The 21,569-nt window shown below is 40.2% G+C and overlaps 1 protein-coding gene and 1 pseudogene across 13 annotated transcripts in view; one reads left to right on the forward strand and one right to left on the reverse strand.

The window, feature by feature from the left end:
* Gnl3l (G protein nucleolar 3 like) overlaps window positions 1–21,569 on the reverse strand; it is a 119,473-nt gene that overhangs the window by 90,623 nt on the left and 7,281 nt on the right. For 7 of the 13 annotated variants that reach the window (XR_015442381.1, XR_015442385.1, XR_015442382.1 and 4 more), the window contains exons 3-4: window positions 16,740–16,804; window positions 1,096–1,136 (exon numbers count right to left, since the gene is read on the reverse strand). Coding sequence is in view for 5 of the 13 variants with exons in the window: in XM_087189634.1 (XP_087045760.1) it covers window positions 1,096–1,136; window positions 16,740–16,761 (63 nt within the window). In the remaining 8 variants the exon portion in view is untranslated. Of the gene's footprint in view, window positions 1–1,095; window positions 1,137–16,739; window positions 16,820–21,569 lie in introns of all 13 variants that reach the window. The other 6 variants (XR_002391828.2, XR_002391826.2, XM_087189636.1 and 3 more) reach the window with 3 other exon arrangements.
* LOC147824400 (tubby-related protein 2-like) lies at window positions 15,323–16,356 on the forward strand (annotated as a pseudogene).

Consider the following 21,569-nt stretch of genomic DNA (forward strand, 5'->3'; position numbering starts at 1 on the left):
CGTACAACTGTCTTATGTATTTCTGTATGTTTTTTGACCTGTTAGTCTAGCTGTTAATCCATAACTTTATAAGGACTTATAAAATAAATGAAACCTGAAGCTGGCAAAATAACCAATTTTTTAAAAAAGAGGAATGAAAGGGAAGGGGGAAAAAAAGAATTGAGATGTTTAATGTACATGTACCAATTCCCACAATGAATGCAAATCATTATGTACTGCAAATACGTACTAATAAAAATTTAAAAACTTTTACAAAGAAATACAAATTATTTAGCCAGGCATGGTAGTATATGCCTATAGTCTCAGCACTTGGGAGGCTAAATCAGGAGGATGGCCATGAGTTCAAAGGCAGCCTGAAATATAAAGTGAGAACTTGTCAAGAGAAAGAAAGAGAAAGAGAAAGAGAAAGAGAAAGAGAAAGAGAAAGAAAGAGAGAAAGAGAAAGAGAAAGAAAAAGAAATACAAATCATCCCACACCATACCAGACATTCTGAATCAAGCTATGGAGTGGGACCCAACAGTCTATGTTTTAAGCAAACCTGCAGGCGATTCTGGAGTGTTTGTTAACTTTACCCACACTAACATTTCAGAACCCAAGCCATTTCCAGGTCATACCTTTCCCAGGAGATCCAGGACCTGGAACCTAAGATGATGTTTTAGCTTCCCTCCTCTCCCTGAGAAACAAGGACTTGGGGATCAAAGCAGCCCAAGGCTTATCTATGTTACCTTGAACGCAGGAACTTTCTCACTGAGGCAGTTTCTTAGTTTAAAAAGTAAAGACAGATGGGCTAGGAGTGTAGTTCAGTGGTAGAGCGCTTGCCTAGCATCGCAACAAGGCCCTAAGTTCCTCACTCAGCACAAGCAAAAAGCGGGGGAGTGATAATTCCTATCAAAGTAAATCAAGCACAAAGCAGTATATGGCTTCTGGTGGGGAACTTAATACACACTGCTGCCAATTCTCTGCCTTGGCCACCCAGAAAGAGAAAAACGTCAGATATGTTAATTCTACTGTAGTACTCGTGTCCACTCAACCATTATCTACTGACCTGATCCCCAATAATGGGCATACCTCACCTGAAGGGAAGGGCAACTTACCTTCTTGCAGCTTTTGGAACCTTTACCTTGCTTTTTATTTTCTACGAGAGAGAGAGAGAGAGACATTATTCACCTGCCCAACATTTATTGATACATTAATCAAAGCCAGGCTACACTGTGAAACTAAGAAGCCTCAGATACCATGACCTCTAGACCCAGCACAAGACAGGCACAGATAGCAACAAAAATGGCAAAGTAATGGATATGATATTTGTAGAACTATTTCAATGCAAACTCAAATAATTCTTAAGTTGGGCAGTGGCACATGCCTATAATCCTAGCACTCCAAAGGCTAAAGCAGGAGAATAGCCATGAGTTCAAGGCCAGCCAAGGCTACACAGTGAGTTCAAGGCCAGCCTAAAATACATAGCAAGACCTTGTCAAAAAAAAATAATAAATCAAATAATTCTTAAGGGCATTCTGCAGAATAACCTGAATATATGCTTGTAACCTCCCCCTATCTATGCCCCTAATTTCCTACTCGGGACCTCTCAGGCTGAGGTGAGGGAGCTGGCAGCATGGGGAGGTGACATCAGGAGTCCCAGCAGACTAAGCCTGGATAGAGTCCCTTAGCATATGCAGAAAGGAATGTGCCTTGCTGCTGTTGCCTCCCAGGGGACTTAACCTGCTCACTTAAACTGGATCCTAGGAGGAAAGAACTCCCAGTTTTCCAATCAGGCCTCAACAAAGCCCAGGAACATAAGAGGGCTCCTCCCCATGTCAAGGAGAAGTCTTCATCTGTTATCCCCTGGATAACAGATGGCTTCCTGGGAAAGTATGGTTTCCCTTAATTCTCACCACCTTCAAGAGGGCAAAAGGAATTCCTACAGAGGAAGGAGATTCTGAAAGGACAGGATAAATACAAATATATTAACAGCTCAAGATTACTACACAAAGAACAGGCTCTACACAGACAAAGAATGGATGTCACTGAAGCAAAACCTTGAGTTCCTCATACTGGGTCACAGACCATCATATCATACTTTTCTAATGAAAATATGTACTTTAGCAGGACAATAGCCAGCTGTGCATCTCAGCAGCTGCACTGGGAAAATATAGGAAGCAATATTTCTGTTCAATCACTTGATACCACGAACATGTATACACTCATGTAAAAGTGTAAATGGGTGAGTTTAACCCATGTTATGCAGCTACATTTTTGTGTATTTATATTTTTTTATTAAATGTTATTTTGATTTTTCTTGTAGCATTAGCTCAATTCAGTACAATGTTGCATGAAAATCCGCTTTTACAACTTTGGGAGGAGGTTGAAAGTAAGTGATCAGGTGACTCGGCTACCGATGGTGACTTGCATCGTGTAAGCCAAGTTAGCAAGATATGACAGAGAAGTACAGAATGAAGACCTTGATTCAGATGAGGAAGAAAACAGAAATGTAAATAAATGTTTGACTAGTCAAATGTTACAAAATAGTCATATATGATTGAATGATCCAATGTTAGAATTAGGTCACAAAATGTTATAAATTGTAATGGACAATATGCTATAAGATGTTTTAAAATACACTGATAATGAAATGCAAGAAAACATTCTACATGCATCAATAGTAATACTCAAGAGCCAGGGATTTAGCTTAGTGGTTCTGCCGCCTGCCTCACAAGTAGAAGGTTCCGAGTTTGAACTCCAGTACCAAAAAAAAAAAAAAAATAGTAATACTCAAAAATATATTTCTCATGACACCCCAAAATCTAAGCGAAAATCCTTAATAACAGGACTTTATTATTCTTTTTTTTAATATTATTTTAGTGGTACATTTTAGGTATACAATATAATGCCATTCATTATTGGAAATTTGCACCTTTACATAATCTCTCTTGGTGCTTATTTTTCCCCCTTCCCCTGCTCTCCCTTCAACCCCTCCACTCCTCCCTATTTACAAACACTGTTTCCATTTTTTCATTTTCTCATATTAATTCCATTCTTCCCCTACCCCGCCCACTTCCCCTTCACCTTTGCCCTTTTTCTTATTTCACCTTATCTATTATACCTTATAGTCCTTATTTACATTTTCAGTTTCTCACACTAGAGAAACTATTTGGTATTTATACATGTGTGGCCTATTTATTTCACTTAAGAGTATGGCCTCAATGTGCATCCATTTAGCTATAAATGTCTCAAATTTCTCATTTTTTATGGATGAGTACTACTCCATTTTATTTAAAAAAACCACATTTTCTTTATCCAGTCTCCAGTTGATGGGCATTTGGGCTGCTTCCAAGTTTTAGCTATTACAGATTGTGCTGCTATGAACATGGGTACACATATATCACTGTGGTATGATTTTTTTAATTCTTTGGGGAAGATACTCAGCAGGGGAATAGCTGGGTCAAATGGGTCTTCCAGTCCTAGTTCTTTGAGGTATCTCCATACTGATTTCCACAGTGGTTGCACCAGTCTACACTCCCACCAGCAGTGGACCAGTGTTCCTCTTTCCCCACAGGCCTGCCAGCATTTGTTATTGGTTGATTGCATGATAGCAGCCATTCTTTCTGGGGTGAGGTGGAATCTCAGTGTTGTTTTCATTTGCATCTCTCGAATGACCAGTGATGTTGAACATTTTTTCATATGTTTATTTGCTATTTCTACTTCTTTGTCTGAGAAATGTCTGTTCATTTCAGGTGCCCATTTTTGGATTGGGTCTTTAAATTTGGGAGGTCTGATTTTTTTAAGTTCTTTACAGATTTGAGATAGTAGACCTTTGTCTGAGAAACAGCAGGTGAAGACTTTTTGCCACATTGTACGTTGTCTCTTCACACTATTGGTGGTTTCTCTTGCTGTGCAGAAGCTTTTTAATAAGAGATCCCACTTGTTGATTGTTTGTGATAGTTCACGGGCAACTGAGGTTTTGTTCATAAAACCTTTTCCTACACCAATGTCTTCAAGAGTTCTACCTAAACTCTCTTTCAGCCAATTCAGCATTTCTCTTTTAATATTTAGATCTTTAATTCATTTTGATTTTAGTTCAGTGCATGGCAAGAAATATAGGTCTAGTTTTAATCTTTGGCAAGTCAAAACCCAGTTTTTCCAGCACCATTTATTAAAGAGGCTATCTTTCCTCCAGTGAGGGTGTTTGGCTTCTTTATCAAAGATGAGATGGCTGAGTGTGTCTGGTGTTGTTTCTGCATCTTCTAATCTGTTCCACTGGTCCTCAGGTCTGTTTCTTTGCCAGTACCATGCTGTTTTTAGTCACAGTAGTTTTGTAGTATAGCTTCAAGTTGGGGATTCTGATACCCCCTGCCATGTCTCCGTTACCTAAAATTGCTTTTGCTATTCTTCTTGTTCCAAATAAATTTTTGGATTGTTTCCTCAAGGTCTGTGAAGTACGCGGCTGGGATTTCAATTGGGATTGCATTGAATCTATATAGCACTTTTGGAAGTATGGCCATTTTCACTATGTTTATCCTTCCTACCCAGGAACAGGGTATGTCTGTCCATTTTCTGATATCATCTTCAATCTCTCTTTTCAGAGTGCTATAGTTTTCAGAGAAGAGGTCTTTGATTTCTTTCATTAGGTTGATTCTTAGGTATTTCAGTTTTTTAGATGCTATTGTGAAAGGAACTGTTTGCCCTATTTCTTTCCCTGTGAGTCTGTTGTTTGTGTAGAGGAAAGCTATTGATTTTTGTGTGTTGATCTTGTATACAGCTACTTTAATGAATTTGGTTAAGTCCAGAAGACTTTTGGTGGCGTTCTTGAGGTCTGCTATATAGAGCATCATGTCATCTGCAAATAATGACAATTTGACTTCTTCATTTCCTATCTTTATTCCTTTTCTTTCTCTTGTCTAATGGCCATGGCTAATGTTTTCAAAACTATATTGAACAGGAGTGGCAATAGTGGACATCCTTGTCTTGTTCCTGATTTTAGTGTGAAGGATTTCAGTTTTTGACCATTTAGTATGATATTGGCTGTTGGTTTTTCATAGATGGCTTTTATCACATTGAGGTAGAGACCATCTATTCCAATTTTTTGTAGGGTTTTTATCATAAATGTGTGTTGGATTTTGTCAAATGCTTTTTCTGCATCTATGGAGATAATCATATGGTTTTTGTCCTTGGCTCTATTGATATAGTGTATTACATTGATTGATTTGCATATGTTGAACCATCCCTGCATCCCTGGGATGGATCCCACATGGTCAGGGTATAAGATATTCTTGATGATCTTCTGCATTCTATTTGCCAGTATCTTATTTAAGGATTTTTGCATCTGTGTTCATTAGTGAGACTGGCCTGTAGTTCTCTTTTTCGTTTGGGTCTTTCTCTGCTTTGGGGATCAAGGTGATGCTTGCTTCCAGGAATGAATTTGGGAGTATTGCTTCCCTTTCAATTTCATTGAAGAGTTTAAATAGTAGTGGCAGTAGTTCCGCTCTAAATGTCTTGTAGAATTCAGCAGTGAAGCCATCAGGACCTGGGCTTTTCTTAGTTGGTAAGTTTTTAATTACGTTTTCAATTTCATTGGTTGATATTGGGTTGTTTAGGATTTTTAGATCTTCTTCATTCATCTTTGGTAATTCATATGTATCTAGGAATCTGTCCATTTCTTCTGTTTTCCATCTTATAGGTTCCATCGTATAGGTTCTCGAAGTAGTTATTGGTGACCCTCTGGATTTCTGCTGGGTCTGTTGTAATTTCATCCTTTTTATTCCTAATTGTATGGATTTGGGCCTTTTCTTTCCTTTCTCATTGTTTATTCTTTCAAAGAACCAACTCTTGGCTTCACTGATTTTTTTGTATCATTCTCTCAGTCTCCACCGAATTGATTTCTGCTCTTATCTTTATAATTTCCTCCCTGGTATGACCTTAGGACTTTGTCATTCTAATAATCAGAATCTAAAGGATTTATGGAGAAGTGACAGATGTAGCATTGAGATTTTTAGAACAATAATGACACTCAAGAGATCTGGTTTCCTCCAAAATTGTCGACATTTTAATGACAAAAACACCCACCAAGAAAGAAAAAAGTCCAACAATTTGGCCACTATTCACTCATTTGCTGAAAGTTTTGTTTCAAACTGTCAAGCAATTTATACACCATCTGAATATATGACAACTGACAACTTGCATCATTTCATAGATGTTGAAGCTTTCAGCAATATATGCCAAGTAAACCTTCCAAACATGGTATAAATATATATGCCTTGGTAGATGCAAAGACATTTTATACCTTAAATTTAGAAATTTATCATGGAACACAGCCACCAGGTCTTTTTCCTGCAGTAATAAACCATATGACTTTCTGAACAGACTTGTTGTATCTATTTAAAAAGTAATCCAAATGTGACATTTGACATTGTTTCACAAGTTACCCATTTGCTAAAATAACACCAGCTGACCAGCATAGGAAATATTCAAAGAACAAAGTCAAGATTCCTGAAAAAATGTTGCATGTTCACAATAGAGAAAACCAGAAGGGTCAGGGATTTAGCTCAGTGGCACTATGCCTGCCTTGAAAGCATAAGGTCCTAACTTTGATCTGCAGTACAGGGGTCGGGGGGAGACAACTGATTTTAATACATATTTTAAAGTAGATTTAATTGGGCTTCCAGGAAAATGGAGGAGTGAACAGCAGAGAAACGGCTTCTCCAAGGTTTAGTGTTCAAACACTGGAATATAGCAACGTTAGGAAGATACAAAGGACAGAAATGGGTACCTGGGACCCAGCAAGGATCTGAAGCAAGAACTGAAGACCATGGGAGAGCAAAGAGAGAGACCCCAATGCAGAAGGAGGTGGCAAGCGGCACTTTCTCCCTCAGTTTGGACTCACTGCATGGAAGCAGCAGCTCATACCTGCACAGGCACAGTGACTACTGTTGACACCAGAGGCCTCCAAGGAGAAAAGTGGAATGTAGCAGTGAACACAGTGGACAGCAGTGGCTGTTGAGTTATTCAGGTTCAGAGGTACCCCAGGAGAGGGCAACTGGCTGGTAGCCATCTTGGAGAGGGGCCACCTGAACTAGAAACTTAACAGCAGCTGCAGGCTGGCTCCAATTAGCAGCTCCCAGTGTTCAGGTAAGGCAGAAACAAGTTCAATCAGGCCGGAGGTCAAGGAGTCTAGTTCAAGCAGGCAAGGAGCTGAGTTCAAGCGAGCGGGAGGCAGAGTGTTGCAGGCTAAACAAATCGGGATCCAGTCTCACAGCAGAAACCAACCTGAACTTCAGTAGAACTAAAAGTACAAGCTTACTGGCATTCTCCACTCCCCCACCATAAACCTAAGGCTGGCTTGCAGGGATTTATCAACAAGGACCTGGGCCCTGTCTGCCCATTCTGTCTATCAGTGACAGCAGAGAAACATCCTGAAGTGGACATTTTTTTCCCTTTCTTCTTTTTCTTTTCTTGATTTTTTTGTTTCTGTCTTGTTTTCTTTTTTCTTGTTTGCTCTTCTTTTTATATGAGTGTGAACATTATTGCTAGTTTTGTTATTGCTGTTGTTCTGTTCTTGTTTTTATTTTTCTTTTCTCTTTCCCTCCTGTGTTCTTCACAAGTTTCCCAAAGTTCACAAAATCATCCTTTATCCTCCAGCCTTACTTTTAATCCCTTCCTCTTCTTCTATTTCTCTATTTGTCCACCTAACCCCTTTTACATTTTCTCACCTGAGTGTAAAATCGCCACATTGAGAGCATATTTACTGTATACAATTTTGTGGTTCATTTTTACATTTTGTTATATAACCACAAATATAATTCATACAGTTAAAGGTGGCAAGTTAATACCTACCACAGTTTGTCATTTAATAGGCTGTGTTTGGCGCTAGTGTTATTACTGATAGTACTACTTTAGCCAAGGTGACATAATTGTTCTTCCTCATATGCCAAGACTGAGATTGTCTACGGGTCTTAAAAAAAAAACAAAACTACAGGACAGTGCCAAAGAACAGGGGGCTGGGCCAAGTAGGCAGCAACCTCTCATCTCCAATAAATTAAAGAGGTAAGATCTTGCAACAGGCTGAAAACCCAAGAGCCAGCTACACCTGGAAGATACCTCTGAGAAGCAGTCATTTCCTAAGGGTTCTCAATACTAGCAATAAAGCTACCTGCCATAAGCAATTTACAAGCATCAACTCAGGAATTAAACAAAAACAAACAAACAAAAAAGAAAAATGAGAAGACCATTTTCCAAGATGTAAGCTCAGACTTCCCCCTCACCAAAGGCAAACCCAAGGGTCAATGAGGTGGAACAATCTAAAAGCCACCCATCTAGACTCTCTGAAGTGGAAACATGGGAAGTAACAAAGCAAATGCATGAGGCACTAGAAAAAATCAAATCAGATTTAATTTCTCAGAAAACTACAGACAAGGTGAATATAATGAAAGACATGGTTAGGGACTCTTGACCACAGACAGATAAAAAATAGAGCTTAGGAAAACGATAGAAATCATGAATGCCCAACATAGGAAAGAAAGAGAATCCATGAAACACATTCAAACAGCTATCCAGGAGATTTAAAAATTTCATTGAAAGTACATGCAGCACAATGAGCCAATGTGAGGACAGAACATCAGATATACAAGACAGGGTTAGCAATCATGAAAAGAAATATTTCTTAAAAATAGCAAGAGACAACAAAAAATCAAATCAATACCTGCCGGATGATGCAAAAAATAACAGCATAAGATTGATCAGAGTCAATAAAAAAGCAGGAGATGGCGTAAATGACATAAAAAACTGTTCACAGAAGTAATAGCAGAATACTTCCCAAGCAAAGAAAAAGAATGTGACATACAGATAAGTGAAGCATATAGAACTCCAATTAGCCATGATCAAAAACATTTACACCAAGGCATAAAATAGTAAATGCTCCAGAAATTCAACGCAAGAAAAGAATATTAAAAGCTGTTAGAGAAAAGAAACAAATAATCTATAAAGAAAGCCCATCAGAACCACAGAAGACTTCTCAAAACAAACCCTCAAGCCAAGGAGAGCTTGAAGTATTTCAAGCCCTAAAAGAAAACCCCAGCCTAGATTGATGAGGCCCGCAAAACTATCTTTCTTTTTTTTTTTTAATGTGCAGCATATAGTTTAATATGGGTTTTTTTGGTACCGGGGATTAAACTCAGGACATTACACTTGCAAGGCAGGCACAGTGCCACTGAGCTAAATTCCCAGCCCTAATATGTATTTTTTTTTTGGTACCAGGGATTGAACTCGGGTCCTTGTGCTTGCAAGGCAAGTGGCGGAACCACTGAGCTAAATCCCCGGCCCCCTAATACGTATTTTTAAAAATATTCTCACCTAGTTCTCCCAGCCATGCTGTGAGGCAGGTGGAGGAATCGTTTTTATGTATGTACGTATGTATGTATAGAATTTGGTTGGTTGTTTTTTTGAGACAGGGTCTTAGTATGTAGTTTAGGCTGGCCTTGAACTATGTAGCCCAGGCTGCCATCAAACTTGAGGTGATCCTCCTGCCTTAGCCTTCTGAGTGCCAGGATTACAGGTGTGCATCACCATACCTCCTTCCTCCCTCTCCATTTAATGTGGGAGTGGAGACTGTTGTGATAGTCTCACTAAGTTGTCCGGGCTGGCCCCAAACTTAAGTTTTACTTTCTGCTTATTTGTTTTCTGTTTTTGAGACAGGGTCTCATTATGTAGTTCAGGCTGGCCTTATACTCGCAGGGATCCTCCTAGTCTCCCAAATGCTAGGATTACAGGCATGTGCCACCATGCCTGGCTGAACTTGTGATCCTCCTGCCTCAGAGTCCTAAGTAGCAGGGATTACAAGCATGCACCACTATGCCTGGCTGTGCCATATTTCTTTAAATGCAATATGGCTTTTCTTGGTGCTAGCCTAAAAGGGATACTATCCTGTGAAAGACTGTTTTCTTTCTTTTTGTATGCCTCATTCCACTTTTCCCTGTGTGTTCCATCCTTCTTCCTGTTTCAGCTCTTGTGAATGCAGCTTGCAGGACCTGTATCTCTACATCTACTCTCCTGTGACTGAGGGTGGCTCTTGGCCCTTTCATTATCTGTAACTAAATCTATACTGTTCTTTCTTTTTTGTTTGTTTTTTTTTGGTACCAGGGATCAAACTCGGGTCCTTGCACTTGAAGAGCAGGCGTCGAAACCACTGAGCTAAATCCCCGGCCCAATACTTGTTCTCTTTCTGATGGATATTCTTCTTGTGCTGTATCTTTCCGTTTCTCTTCCTATCACTTCATTTGTTTTTTGTCCTCTTTCCTGTTCTGCCTCTGTTTCAACTGTCCCTTGTGCAGAAATGAAATGTGGTCCTGAGCAAAATAACTTTCATTTCAGAAGAGGGCTTCATTTTCTCTGTTGGGATGTGTGAAGCAGATGAATGGATGGAGACCTCCAACTTCTCTTTCAGTTCTGGAACTCAATATGAAGACATCTGTATGTGAATCTCAATTGTTTTTCTTCTAGAAGCATTTTCCTGGTGCATATTGCTAATTCCTAAGGGAAGGCAGCAAGGACTTGTAACCACTTGTCACTCTGGAAAAACTAGAGCTAGTGACCAGGACATCTGGCTCTGTATGCCTTCGCCTCACCCACCCCATTGGCCCGGGGCTGGGGAGGGGTAGGCCTCCTCGGTGACAGAACAGAAGCCCGGAGCGCCTCCACCCTTCCTGCCACTGCCGCCCCGCCACTCTGGACGCAGGGCGCACTCAGAACCGACTCGGGGGCTCCAAGCTCCGCCGGGGCAGCTGCTCACGCCGCCCACCGCGGACCGCAAAACTACCTTTCAAACTTGATGGAGAGGGGCCGGGAATTTAGCTCAGTGGTGGTGCCACCTGCCTCACAAGTCAAGGAACTGAGTTCGATCCCCGGAACAAAAAAAAAAAAAAACAAATACATATCAGTTATAACCACCAATATAAATGGTTTCAATTCACCAATCAAAAGAAACAGATTGGGCCGGGGATTTAGCTCAGTGGTTTCAAGGCCTGCTATGCAAGCCCAAGGACCCAAGTTCAATCCCCGTACCAAAAAAAAAAAAAAAAACAACAACAAAACAAAAAAAGGAAAGACTCAAATCCATGCAATTAGGAATGAAAACAACAGATCCTGCAGAAATCCAGATCAATACCTACTTCAAGAACCTGTATTCTAACAAGATGGAAAACACAGAAGAAATGGACAGATTCCGAGATATATATGAATTACCAAACATAAATCAAGAATATATAAAAATTCTAAAAAGAAAAATATCAGTCAATGAAATTGATGATGTGATTAAAAAGGCTGAGACAGGAGGATTATCACGAGTTTGAGGCCAATCTGGGCTACACAGTGAGTTAAAGGCTAGCCTGAACTACACAGTGAGACCTTGTCTCAAAAAAAAAAAAAAGAAAAAGAAAAACTACCAGCAAAAAAATGCCCAGGCCCTGACAGATTCACTGCTGAATTCTTCAAGAAATTTAGAGAAGACCTAATGCCAATACTTCTAAAGCTCTTTAATGAAAATGAAAGGGAGGCAATCAGTATTCCCAAATTCATTCCTGAAGGAAGTATTACCCTCATACCAAAACCAGAGAAGGATCCAACCAAAAAAAGAACTACAGGCCAATTTTCCTAATGAACATAGATGCAAAAATCCTTAATAAGATACTGGCAAACAGAATGCAGCAAATCATCAAAAAGATTATACACTATGACCAAGAAAGATTCATCCCAGGGATGCAGGGACAATTCAACATACATAATCAAAAAATACAATACTTAATATCAACAGAACCAAGGACAAAAACCATGTGATTATCTCAATAGATGCAGAAAAAGCATTTGAGAAAGCCCAACACTCATTCGTGATAAAACCCCTACAGAAAATTGGAATAGATGGTCTTTACCTCAATCTGATAAAAGCCATGTACTACAAACCAATAGCCAACATCATACTAAATGGACAAAAACTGAAAGCTTTCACTCTACAACCAAGAACAAGACAAGGATGTCCAGTGTCACCACTCTTATTCATTATAGTTCTAGAAACAGCCACAGCAATTAGACAAGACAAAGAAATGAAAGGAATAACAATAAGAAAAAAGTTAAATTATCATTATTTGTGGGTGACATGATACTCTACATAGAAGAACCCAAAAACTCCACCAAAAGACTTCTAGATTTGATAACCAAATTCAGTAGTGTAGCTGGGTACAGTCAGCACCCAAAAATCAATAGCCTTCCTGTACAAAAATAACAAACTCACTGAGAGAAAAATTAAAGAAACAACACCTTTCACAATAGCATCCAAAAAAATGAAATATCTAGGAATCAATCTAACCAAGGAAGTAAAAGACCTCTACATTGAAAACTACAGTACTCTGAAAAAAGAGATCAAAAAGAATATGAGAAAATGGAAAGTTAACCCTTGTTCTTGGGTAGGAAGAACAATATAGTGAAAATGGCCATGCTTTCAAAACTGTTATACAAATTTAATGCAAACCCAATCAAAATTCCAACAGCATATCTCACAGAATTAGAGAAAACAATCCTAAAATTCATTTGGAATCAGAAGATATCTAGAATAGCAAAGGCAATTCTGGGCAACAAAGGCAAGGCAGGGGGCATCAAAATCCCTGATGTAAAATTATACTACAAAGCTACTGTGCTAAAAACAGCATTGTACTGGCAAAAAAAAAAAAACACAAAAAACAGACCTGAGGACCAATGGAACAGATTAGAAGATGCACAAACACCTACAGACACACTCAGTCACCTTATCTTTGACAAAAGAGCCAAACACCTTCACTGAAAGAAAGTTAGTTTCTTTAATAAATGGTGCTGGGAAAAACTGGGTTTCCACTTGCCAAAGATTAAAACTAGACCCATATCTTTCACCATGCACTAAACTAAAATCAAAACAAATCAAAGATCTAAATATTAAAATGGAAATACTACATCTGCTAGAATAGAGAATAGGTAGAATGCTTGAGGACATAGGAGTAGCCAGATTTCATAAACAAAACTCAGACTGCATGCAAAATACTACAAAGAATCAACAACTGGGATCTCATCTTAATAAAAAGCTTTTACACAGCAAGAGAAACCACCAACAGAGTGAAGATACAACACACAACATGGGAAAAAATTTTAGCATCTATTCATCAAAGGACTATTATCTAGAATATATAAAGAACTCAAAAAAATCACACCCCCAAAATTTAAAGATCCAGTGCAAAAATGGGCATCTGAAATAGACACTTCTCAGATGAAGAAGTAGAAAGAGTAAATAAACATATGAAAAAATGTTCAACATCAGTGGTCATTTGTGAAATGCAAATTAAAACAATGCTGAGATTCCATCTCACTCCAGAAAGAATGGCTGCTATCAAGAAATCAAATGATAACAAATACTGGAAGGGTGGTGGGAAAAAGGAACCTTTCTCCACTGTTGGTAGGAGTGTCGACTACTGCAACCACTGTGGAAATCAGTGTGGAGATTGCCCAAAAAAACTAAAACTAGAGGTTCCGATTGACACCGGTATTCTTCTTCTTGGTATCTTCCCCCCAAAATTTAAAGCATCATACCACAGCGATATATCCACACTCATGTTTATAGTGGCATAGTTTGTAATAACTAAATCTTGGAAACAGCCCAGATGCCCATTACTGGATGAATAGATAAGGAAGACATGGTTTTTTTATACAATGGAGTACTACTCTGTCATAAAGGATGAGCTTCAAACATTTCTAGCTAAATGGATGCACCTTGAGATTCTACTCTTAAGTGAGATAAATCAGACACACATTTAAATACCACATAGTTTCTCTGGTGTAAGAAACCAAAAGTGGAAATAAGGACCAAAATGTGTAATAGATACTGGGAAATGGGAAGAAAATGTTGAAATGAGAATAGGAACACGGGAGGGAGGAGGGGGAAGGAAAGAAGGGACAAGAAAAAAAAAGTAAAGAAAATTTAAAGAAAAAATGGAAGCAAAGCTTTTGTACAAAAGGGAAAGGGGGGAATGCGGGAAAAAAAGCAAGATATATCATGCACTGGTACAAATTCCCTATGATGAATGTTATCATATATATATATATATATATATATATATATATATATATAAAATTTATCAATAAATCTTTTCCTTCAAAAAGAAATTTTAAAAAAAAGAGACTAGAGAGGTGACAAGCACGGCCTGCCAAACAGGAAAGCTAAGCATACATGCTGTCAGTGGGAGACTTGTGTATGGAACATGCTGTTCTCAAGTGTGAAGACTGCCTTATGCATGTTAATTGAAGCAAAGATTATTTCTGTGGAAGAGTTTTGTTTCTAATTTTATTGTAGTTCACATAAAAATTTATTTCTATTATTTTTTTTAGATCTTGTATGCAGGTAAACAGTTGAATATTGAAAATGTTGATGTTTATTCTAAATATTCATTATATATTAAAAATTTAGTATTTTATTGATATTTTATTTTCCTGTTAAATACACATTGTTGCCTGAAGCACACAGCGAAACTTTGTCTCATAAAAAGAAAAAAAAGTACACATTGTTTAATATATACTCATAAAATTAAAATTAATTCATCAAAATAATACTCCTGGGCCAGGGATTTAGCTCAGTGGTTCCGCCGCCTGCCTTGCAAGTGCAAGGTCCAGAGTTCGATCCCTGGTACCAAAAACATAAAAAAAAAAAAAAATATTCCTAAAATGGCAAGAATGGTGGCACATCCCTGTAATCCCAGCACTTGGAAGGTTGAGGCTGGAGAATCTCTGCAAGTTTGAGGCCAGCCTGGGCTACATAGTGAGTTCAAAGATACCCTGAACTACATACCAAGACCTTGTCTCAAAAAAAAAAAAAAAACATACTCCTAAAAGCTAAATGTGGAAAAATGAATGTGGGCATTACACAACAAAGGTGCCTTTTCTAAAAATTTCCTGTGATGCCCCCAGGATAAAGGAAACAGAACTAAACACATGCAAATCCTTAAAGAAATTTAAAAGATACATCAAAGGAACAGTGTGAGAAACAATGGTTCCCCAAACTCAAGACTATCTTCATTTCTATAGTCTATTTTTAGAGAAGTTTCTCTAAATATGAAGAGCATAGTCTTGGAGAAAAGACTCTAATATCACTGACTAAAAATATGCTCCAGGTATGGTGGAACATGCCTGTAATCAAAGCACTGGGGAGGATGAAGCAGGAGGTTCACCACAAGTTCAAAGCCAGACTGGGCCACATAGTGATTTTAAGGCCAGCCTGAAGTACATAGCTAGACTTTGTCTCAAAAATAAACAAACAAACAAACCATGACAGTTACTCAAACTGAAGATAACTTGAGGCTTCAGATTGGACAGGTGGGGCTGGGGTATTCAGTGGTTCTACCGCCTGCCTCGCAAGTGCAAGGACCCAAATTCGATCCCTGGTACCAAAAAGAACAACAACAACAAAAAAAAAACCAGACTGAACCAGTGCATAGAGCACCAAGATTAACAAGGGTGCCAGGCACGATGATATATGCCTGTAATCCCAGCACTCAGGAGGCTGAGACAGGAGGATCATCGCAAGTTCGAGGCCAGCCTAGGCCACATAGTGAGTTTAAGGCCAGCCCAAACTACACAGTGAGACCGTGTCTCAAAAACACCCAAAAAAAGGTGTGTGTGTGTGTGTGTGTGTGTGTGTGTATGACCTTGAGCTGGTGGCCTGGCTAATCACTAGCTGGCAAGGCTGAGCCCACATTTCTCCCTCAACTTTGAATTTGGCATGAGCTAGGACATAGACCTGGAAGAGAATGAAGAGTCCTACTGTGTGGGAATGAACTCCCAAGGAGTGGACGAGGCAGTGCCCAGGGCCCTGGAAGGCTAAGTCAGCCGCGATGTGTGGAGTGTGGCCAGCTCGCCACCTCTGGCTCCGGGCCCTCAGCCAGGCGAGGACCTGAAGGAGTACATGCTTCGGCCGCCACAGGAGGGCCGCAGGGTGCAGTGCTGCATCCGCCGGGACCAGAGGGGCGTGGAGAAGGGCCTTTTCCCCGTGTACTACCTCTACCTAGAGGCAGCCAACAGCTGGAAGCACTTCCTCCTGGCTGGGAAAGAGAAAGTGGAGCAAAACCTCCAATTATCTCATCTCCTTGGACCCAATGGACCTATCCCGGGATGGGAACAACTTTGTGGGCAAAGTCAGGTCCAATATCTTGGGCACCAGGTTTGTAATTTTCGAAGATGGGTTGAATCCTGAAGAGAAAAACTCGCACCTGGATAAGACCCAGATTAGACAGGAGCTGGGAGCTGTGTGCTATTTAAGTGTCCCCGCAAGGAAGTGTGAGGGGGTAGGGGAGGGAGACTGAGAAGGAATATGAATGAGGCGGGGTGGGAGAGGAGACAGAGCCAGCACAACTGGAATCTAATACTCCCAGGAGCCCAATGTCTGGGGGGCCCGGGGGCCTCGATAAATGACTGTGATCATCCCAGAAATCAACAGCCACAACCAGAGAATCAGGGTCCAGACAGAAACCGTAAGTTCCGAAGGTCGGAAATCTCTCACGGAGGACAAGAAGCTGGCGTCCTAGCTGCCGAGAGGAGGGGGCTGGTAGGCTGCACATCCCATTCCCAAGTCTGGGGGACTCTGCCAGACCCTTGTGCCTGGGAATGAAGACTACGCACAAAACTCCAGTGTTCTAAGGGGTAAAGATGGCAGGTGGAGGCTAACGCGCCACGCCCCCTACTTTACCTTCAAAGGAAGACGAATCCATACTGAGTCGCTTCCAAAGGGGCGTCAGGCAGGGGCTGGTCCTGCTGCAAAACAAACCACTGGTGTGGAGCGATGAGAGCGACGCCTTCATGCTCAATTTTCACAGGCGAGTGACTCGAGCCTCGGTCAAGAACTTACAGATCATCAACCCCAACACGCGTGAGCTCCTGGGATCTGCCTTTCCCGGGTCAGGGGGCATCAGCGCCTAAGAACTACTACTCCCATCAGCACTTGAGAGCTTGCCTAGGCCGCCTTCTTGTTGCAATGCTTCCTGGGAATTGTAGATCACAGTCCCCAGAGCGCCTCTGCGTTACTTCTCTCTCCAAAATACCAGACACCCGGAGTTAAAGGGGAAGGGGTTTATTTGGCTTACAGTTCATAGAGGTTTCAATCCATAATCAGCCAACTCCAATGCAGGGGCGACAAACAGGGATGCCAGGGCAGAAACAACATGGCACACACAAGGCAGCAATGGTAAGGAGAGTTAACAGCGTCTCTCTGCCCCTCTTATCTTGTTCAGACTACTTAGGGTGGATAACACTCACCCCCTTAATCCTAGTACCCTTGAGCCTAGCATTGCATCATGAATCAATTCCAGCTTCCCACACTCTAGATCAGGCCTATGACCACATGAGGCTTTGGGGGGACATCTAGACCCAAACTATAACAGCTTCCTAGCTTAGGTGGCTGCGTGTCTGCATCTTAGAAGTGGGGGCCTGAGGGGCTGTGGCTAAGGCTCAAATTCTGATTTTTCTCACAGCTGACAAAGTGGTGCTGCAGTTCGGCCCTGTGGCTACAGATACATTCACCATGGACTTCTGCTTCCCTCTTTGCCCACTTCAAGCATTCGCCATCTGCTTGTCCAGTTTCGATGGAAAGCTGGCCTGTGTTTAATTCAATAAAATACCATCGTTTCTCTGGTTTCTGTGCCTGTGCATTTGGAGAAAGGGCTTCAAGGTGACTTCTTTTGCACTACCTCAATAATCACTGTCAAAAGCCATTCTACATAATTTTTTGGGAAAAATTATTTCTTTTTTTTTAATTATTTCATAATTAAAGTATGACTATGGTTGTCTAAGGCCCAATCCCACCTTGCTTGTGAGCAGGTTATGGCATGCAGAAACATAACTCTGGTTTGCCTCTGATCACAAGTTGGGGACTCAATGGTCTCATGAAGCTGAAAACTTCCTGAGTAGTAATAAAAAAAAGAGGAAGGTTTAACCTGGAGGAAGGACAACTTCTTTTTTTTTTTTCTGTTTCGTTTTGTTTTGTTGGTGCTGGGGATCAAACTCGGGGCCTTGCGCTTGTAAGGCAGGTGCCAGAACCACTGAGCTAAATCCCCAGCAAAGGACAACTTCTTTATTAGCCTGCTATCTCATCCCACCTACTATTATAAGAATGATCTTCTTCGGACCTCTCAAATTTAAAGACCCAATCCAAAAATGGGCATCTGAAATGAACAGACATTTCTCAGACAAAGAAGTAGAAATAGCAAATAAATACATGAAAAAATGTTCAACATCATTGGTCATTCAAGAGATGCAAATGAAAACAATGCTAAGATTTCACCTCACTCCAGAAAGAATGGCTGCTATCATGAAATCAACCAATAACAAATGCTGGCAGGGCTGTGGGGAAAGAGGAACCCTGATCCAGTGCTGGTGGGAGGGTCAACTGGTGCAACCACTGTGGAACTCAGTATGGAGATACCTCAAAGAACTAGGACTGGAAGTCCCATTTGACCCAGCTATTCCCCTGCTGAGTATCTTCCCCAAAGAATTAAAAGAATCATACCACAGTGATATATGTGGGCCCAAGTTCATAGCAGCACAATGTGTAATAGCTAAAACTTGGAAACAGCCCAAATGCCCATCAACTGGAGACTGGATAAAGAAAATGTGTTTTTTAATGAAATGGAGTACTACTCAGCCATAAAAAATGAGAAATTAGAGACATTTACAGCTAAGTGGTTGCACATTGAGGTGATACTCTTAAGTGAAATAAATAGGACACACATGTGTAAATATGGAATAGTTTCTCTAGTATGAGAAACTGAAAGTGTAAATAAGGACTAAAAGGTATAATAGGCAATGTGAAATAGGAAGAAAAGGGACAAAGGGGAAGGGGAAGTGGGAGGGGTAGGGGAAAGGAGAGAAGGGAATGGAATTAATATGAGAAAATGAAAAAATGGAAACAAAGTCTTTGTAAATAGGGAGGGATGGAGGGGTTGAAGGAAGGATAGGGGAAGTGGGAAAAATAAGAACCAAGAGAGATTATGTAAAGGTGCAAATGTCCAATGATGAAGGTCATTATATTGTGTACCTAAAATGTACCAATGATTAGAATGAATAGTTGAGAATGTGAAATAGGAAGAAAAGGTCCAAAGGGGTGGGGGAAAGGAGGGAAGGGAGGGGAAAGATTATGAAAAACGGAAAAAATGGAAACAAAGTCTTTGTAAATAGGGAAGGGTGGAGGGGTGAGGGGAGTGCAGGGAATGGGGAAAAAATGGGAACCAAGGTGCATCACGTGGAGGTACAAGTTCCCATTGAGAAATGTGAGTGTGTTGTATACCTAAAATGTACCAATAAAAGAAGAAAAAATAAAAACACCAAAAAAAAACCCCAAAACAAAACAAAACAAAAATTAACAAGCGTGCTGACGGGCATGTTGGCGAGTTTGAGGCCAGCCTGAATTGCATAGTGAAACCTTGGCTCAAAAAAAAAATTATGTAAAAAAAAAAAAAAGGGTGTAGCTCAGTTGTAGAGCCACATGTGTAAGGCCTTGGGTTCAATCCCTAGCACTGGGGGGAAAAAAGATTTAACAACAAAGAAAGCTCCTAAACCGGGCATGGTGGTGCACACCTGTAATCTCAGAACTTGGGAAGCTGAGGCAGGAGGATCACCTTGAGTTTAAGGCCAGCCTGGGCTACATAGTGAGTTCAAGGCCAGCCTGAACTACATAGCGAGACCATGTCTCTAAATAAATACATACATATATACATATATACATACAAAAGTTAAATCAGAATAAAGAGCTCAATATAAAGGAAACACATAATAGTAGACATGAAATCTATTTCAAGTGATCATTAAGCCTAAGAAAGAGAGCTAGTGATGTGGCTAAGAACTATAATATACAAACAAAAAGACTCTTAATATCCAGGAAGCATATTATAAAAAATAGATCAGAACTAAAATACCAATTACAACAAAGAATCAAGCAATGGGCATTAGGAAAGCAAAGGTTTGAAAGCATGCCAGAGGTTTCACTCTAGAAGTGTAGGATGAAAACAGCTACTATTTGACATTTGCAAAATGACAGGAAAATACAAGTTCAATTACGTTTGTTATAAATATGAATGCAATTCCTAGTGTAACTTTAATTACTGATGGAGTATTATTTAAAAACTTGGTCAGTTTAGCAAAAAATAAAGGAATAAAAAGAGGAAACAAAAAATAAATATAAAATAAGATGGGAGAAATTTGACCAGACATAATAGTTATAATGAATGAGAATGTGTCAGATTTCTCTGTTTCAAAAAGTACTGAGGGTTGAGGGGGAAATGGGATAAAATAAAATTTATTTTAAAAAAAAGAATAACTGAGAAAAACAAGGGCAAGAGGGGTTGAAGGGAGGGGAAGAGAATGGGAAAAAAGCAAGATATACCATGAGCAGGTACAAATTTCCTATGATGAATGTTATCATTACGTATATCTAAAATGTCTAATTTCAAGCTCATCTATCCAACCTCCTAGAAACCTGAATCCTCTATTCAGTTCCTGATTCATCACCCACTCCTTTTTCCTCCAGGTCCAGCTAATACCCCTTAGGCTATCACTACAATTGCACTTTTGCAAAACGCCTCAATTCCCTTGCCCCTCCACCACCCCACTAGATACCTTTACCACTGTTTATCAACTAGCCAGAAGGCAGGCAGGCTGCTTCTATGGATTACCTGTCACCACCAACACTGACGATTTATAAACTAAGTAATAAAACAGTCCCCCTTTAAATAACCACTCAAAGTCAGGCATGGTGGTGCATGCTTGCAATCCCAGCATTCTTGGAGGCTGAAGAAGGAGGATTGCAAATTTAAGCCCAGCCCAGGCAACTTAGCAACATAGCAAGACCCAGTCTCAAAATAAAAAAAAAATTCTTAAAAGGGGTTTAGGACATAGCTCAGTGTAAAGGTCCTGGGTTCAGGCCCCAGTACCAGGGAAAAAAAATCACACACACACACACAATAAATTACAACCATTAAAATTGTATTAGGAGGCCGGGGATTTAGTTCAGTGGTGCCACCACCTGCCCCGCAAGCACAAGGTTCTGAGCTCGATCTTCGGTACAAAAAAAAGTGAATAAAATTGTAGGGCTGAGGGATGCAGCTCAGTGGTACAGCAATTGCCTAGCACACGTAAGTCCCTGGGTTCGATCCCCAGCACTACAAAAAAATCCATTTGAACACTCTTTGCAGGACTGATTACCTTCCCAGATTTAATTATTATTTGGGTGCTAGGCCATCCTAGATCACAGGTAACTACAACACACAGCACCTTCCCTCATTTCGCCCAGCAATCAGTCACTTAATCTACTCATTACTATAGTTGCAACTTACCAGTGAAGGTCTTTGTTGTGTAGGCACATGTGAAGTTTATCTACTTAATTTTCACAATTCCTCCACTAATGTAGGAGGTTCTTTTCAGTGCTGAGGATCAAACACAGGGCTTCACACATGCTAAGGCAAGCACTCTACCAGTTATACCCTCAACCCACTCTTCTTCATTTATAACAGGTAATCATCACATGGCT

Source organism: Heterocephalus glaber, unplaced genomic scaffold, assembly GCF_053883595.1.
Source record: "Heterocephalus glaber isolate CG9 unplaced genomic scaffold, H.glaber_assembly_v1.0 deba00001545, whole genome shotgun sequence".
In the NCBI taxonomy this organism is placed as follows: Eukaryota; Metazoa; Chordata; class Mammalia; order Rodentia; family Bathyergidae; genus Heterocephalus; species Heterocephalus glaber.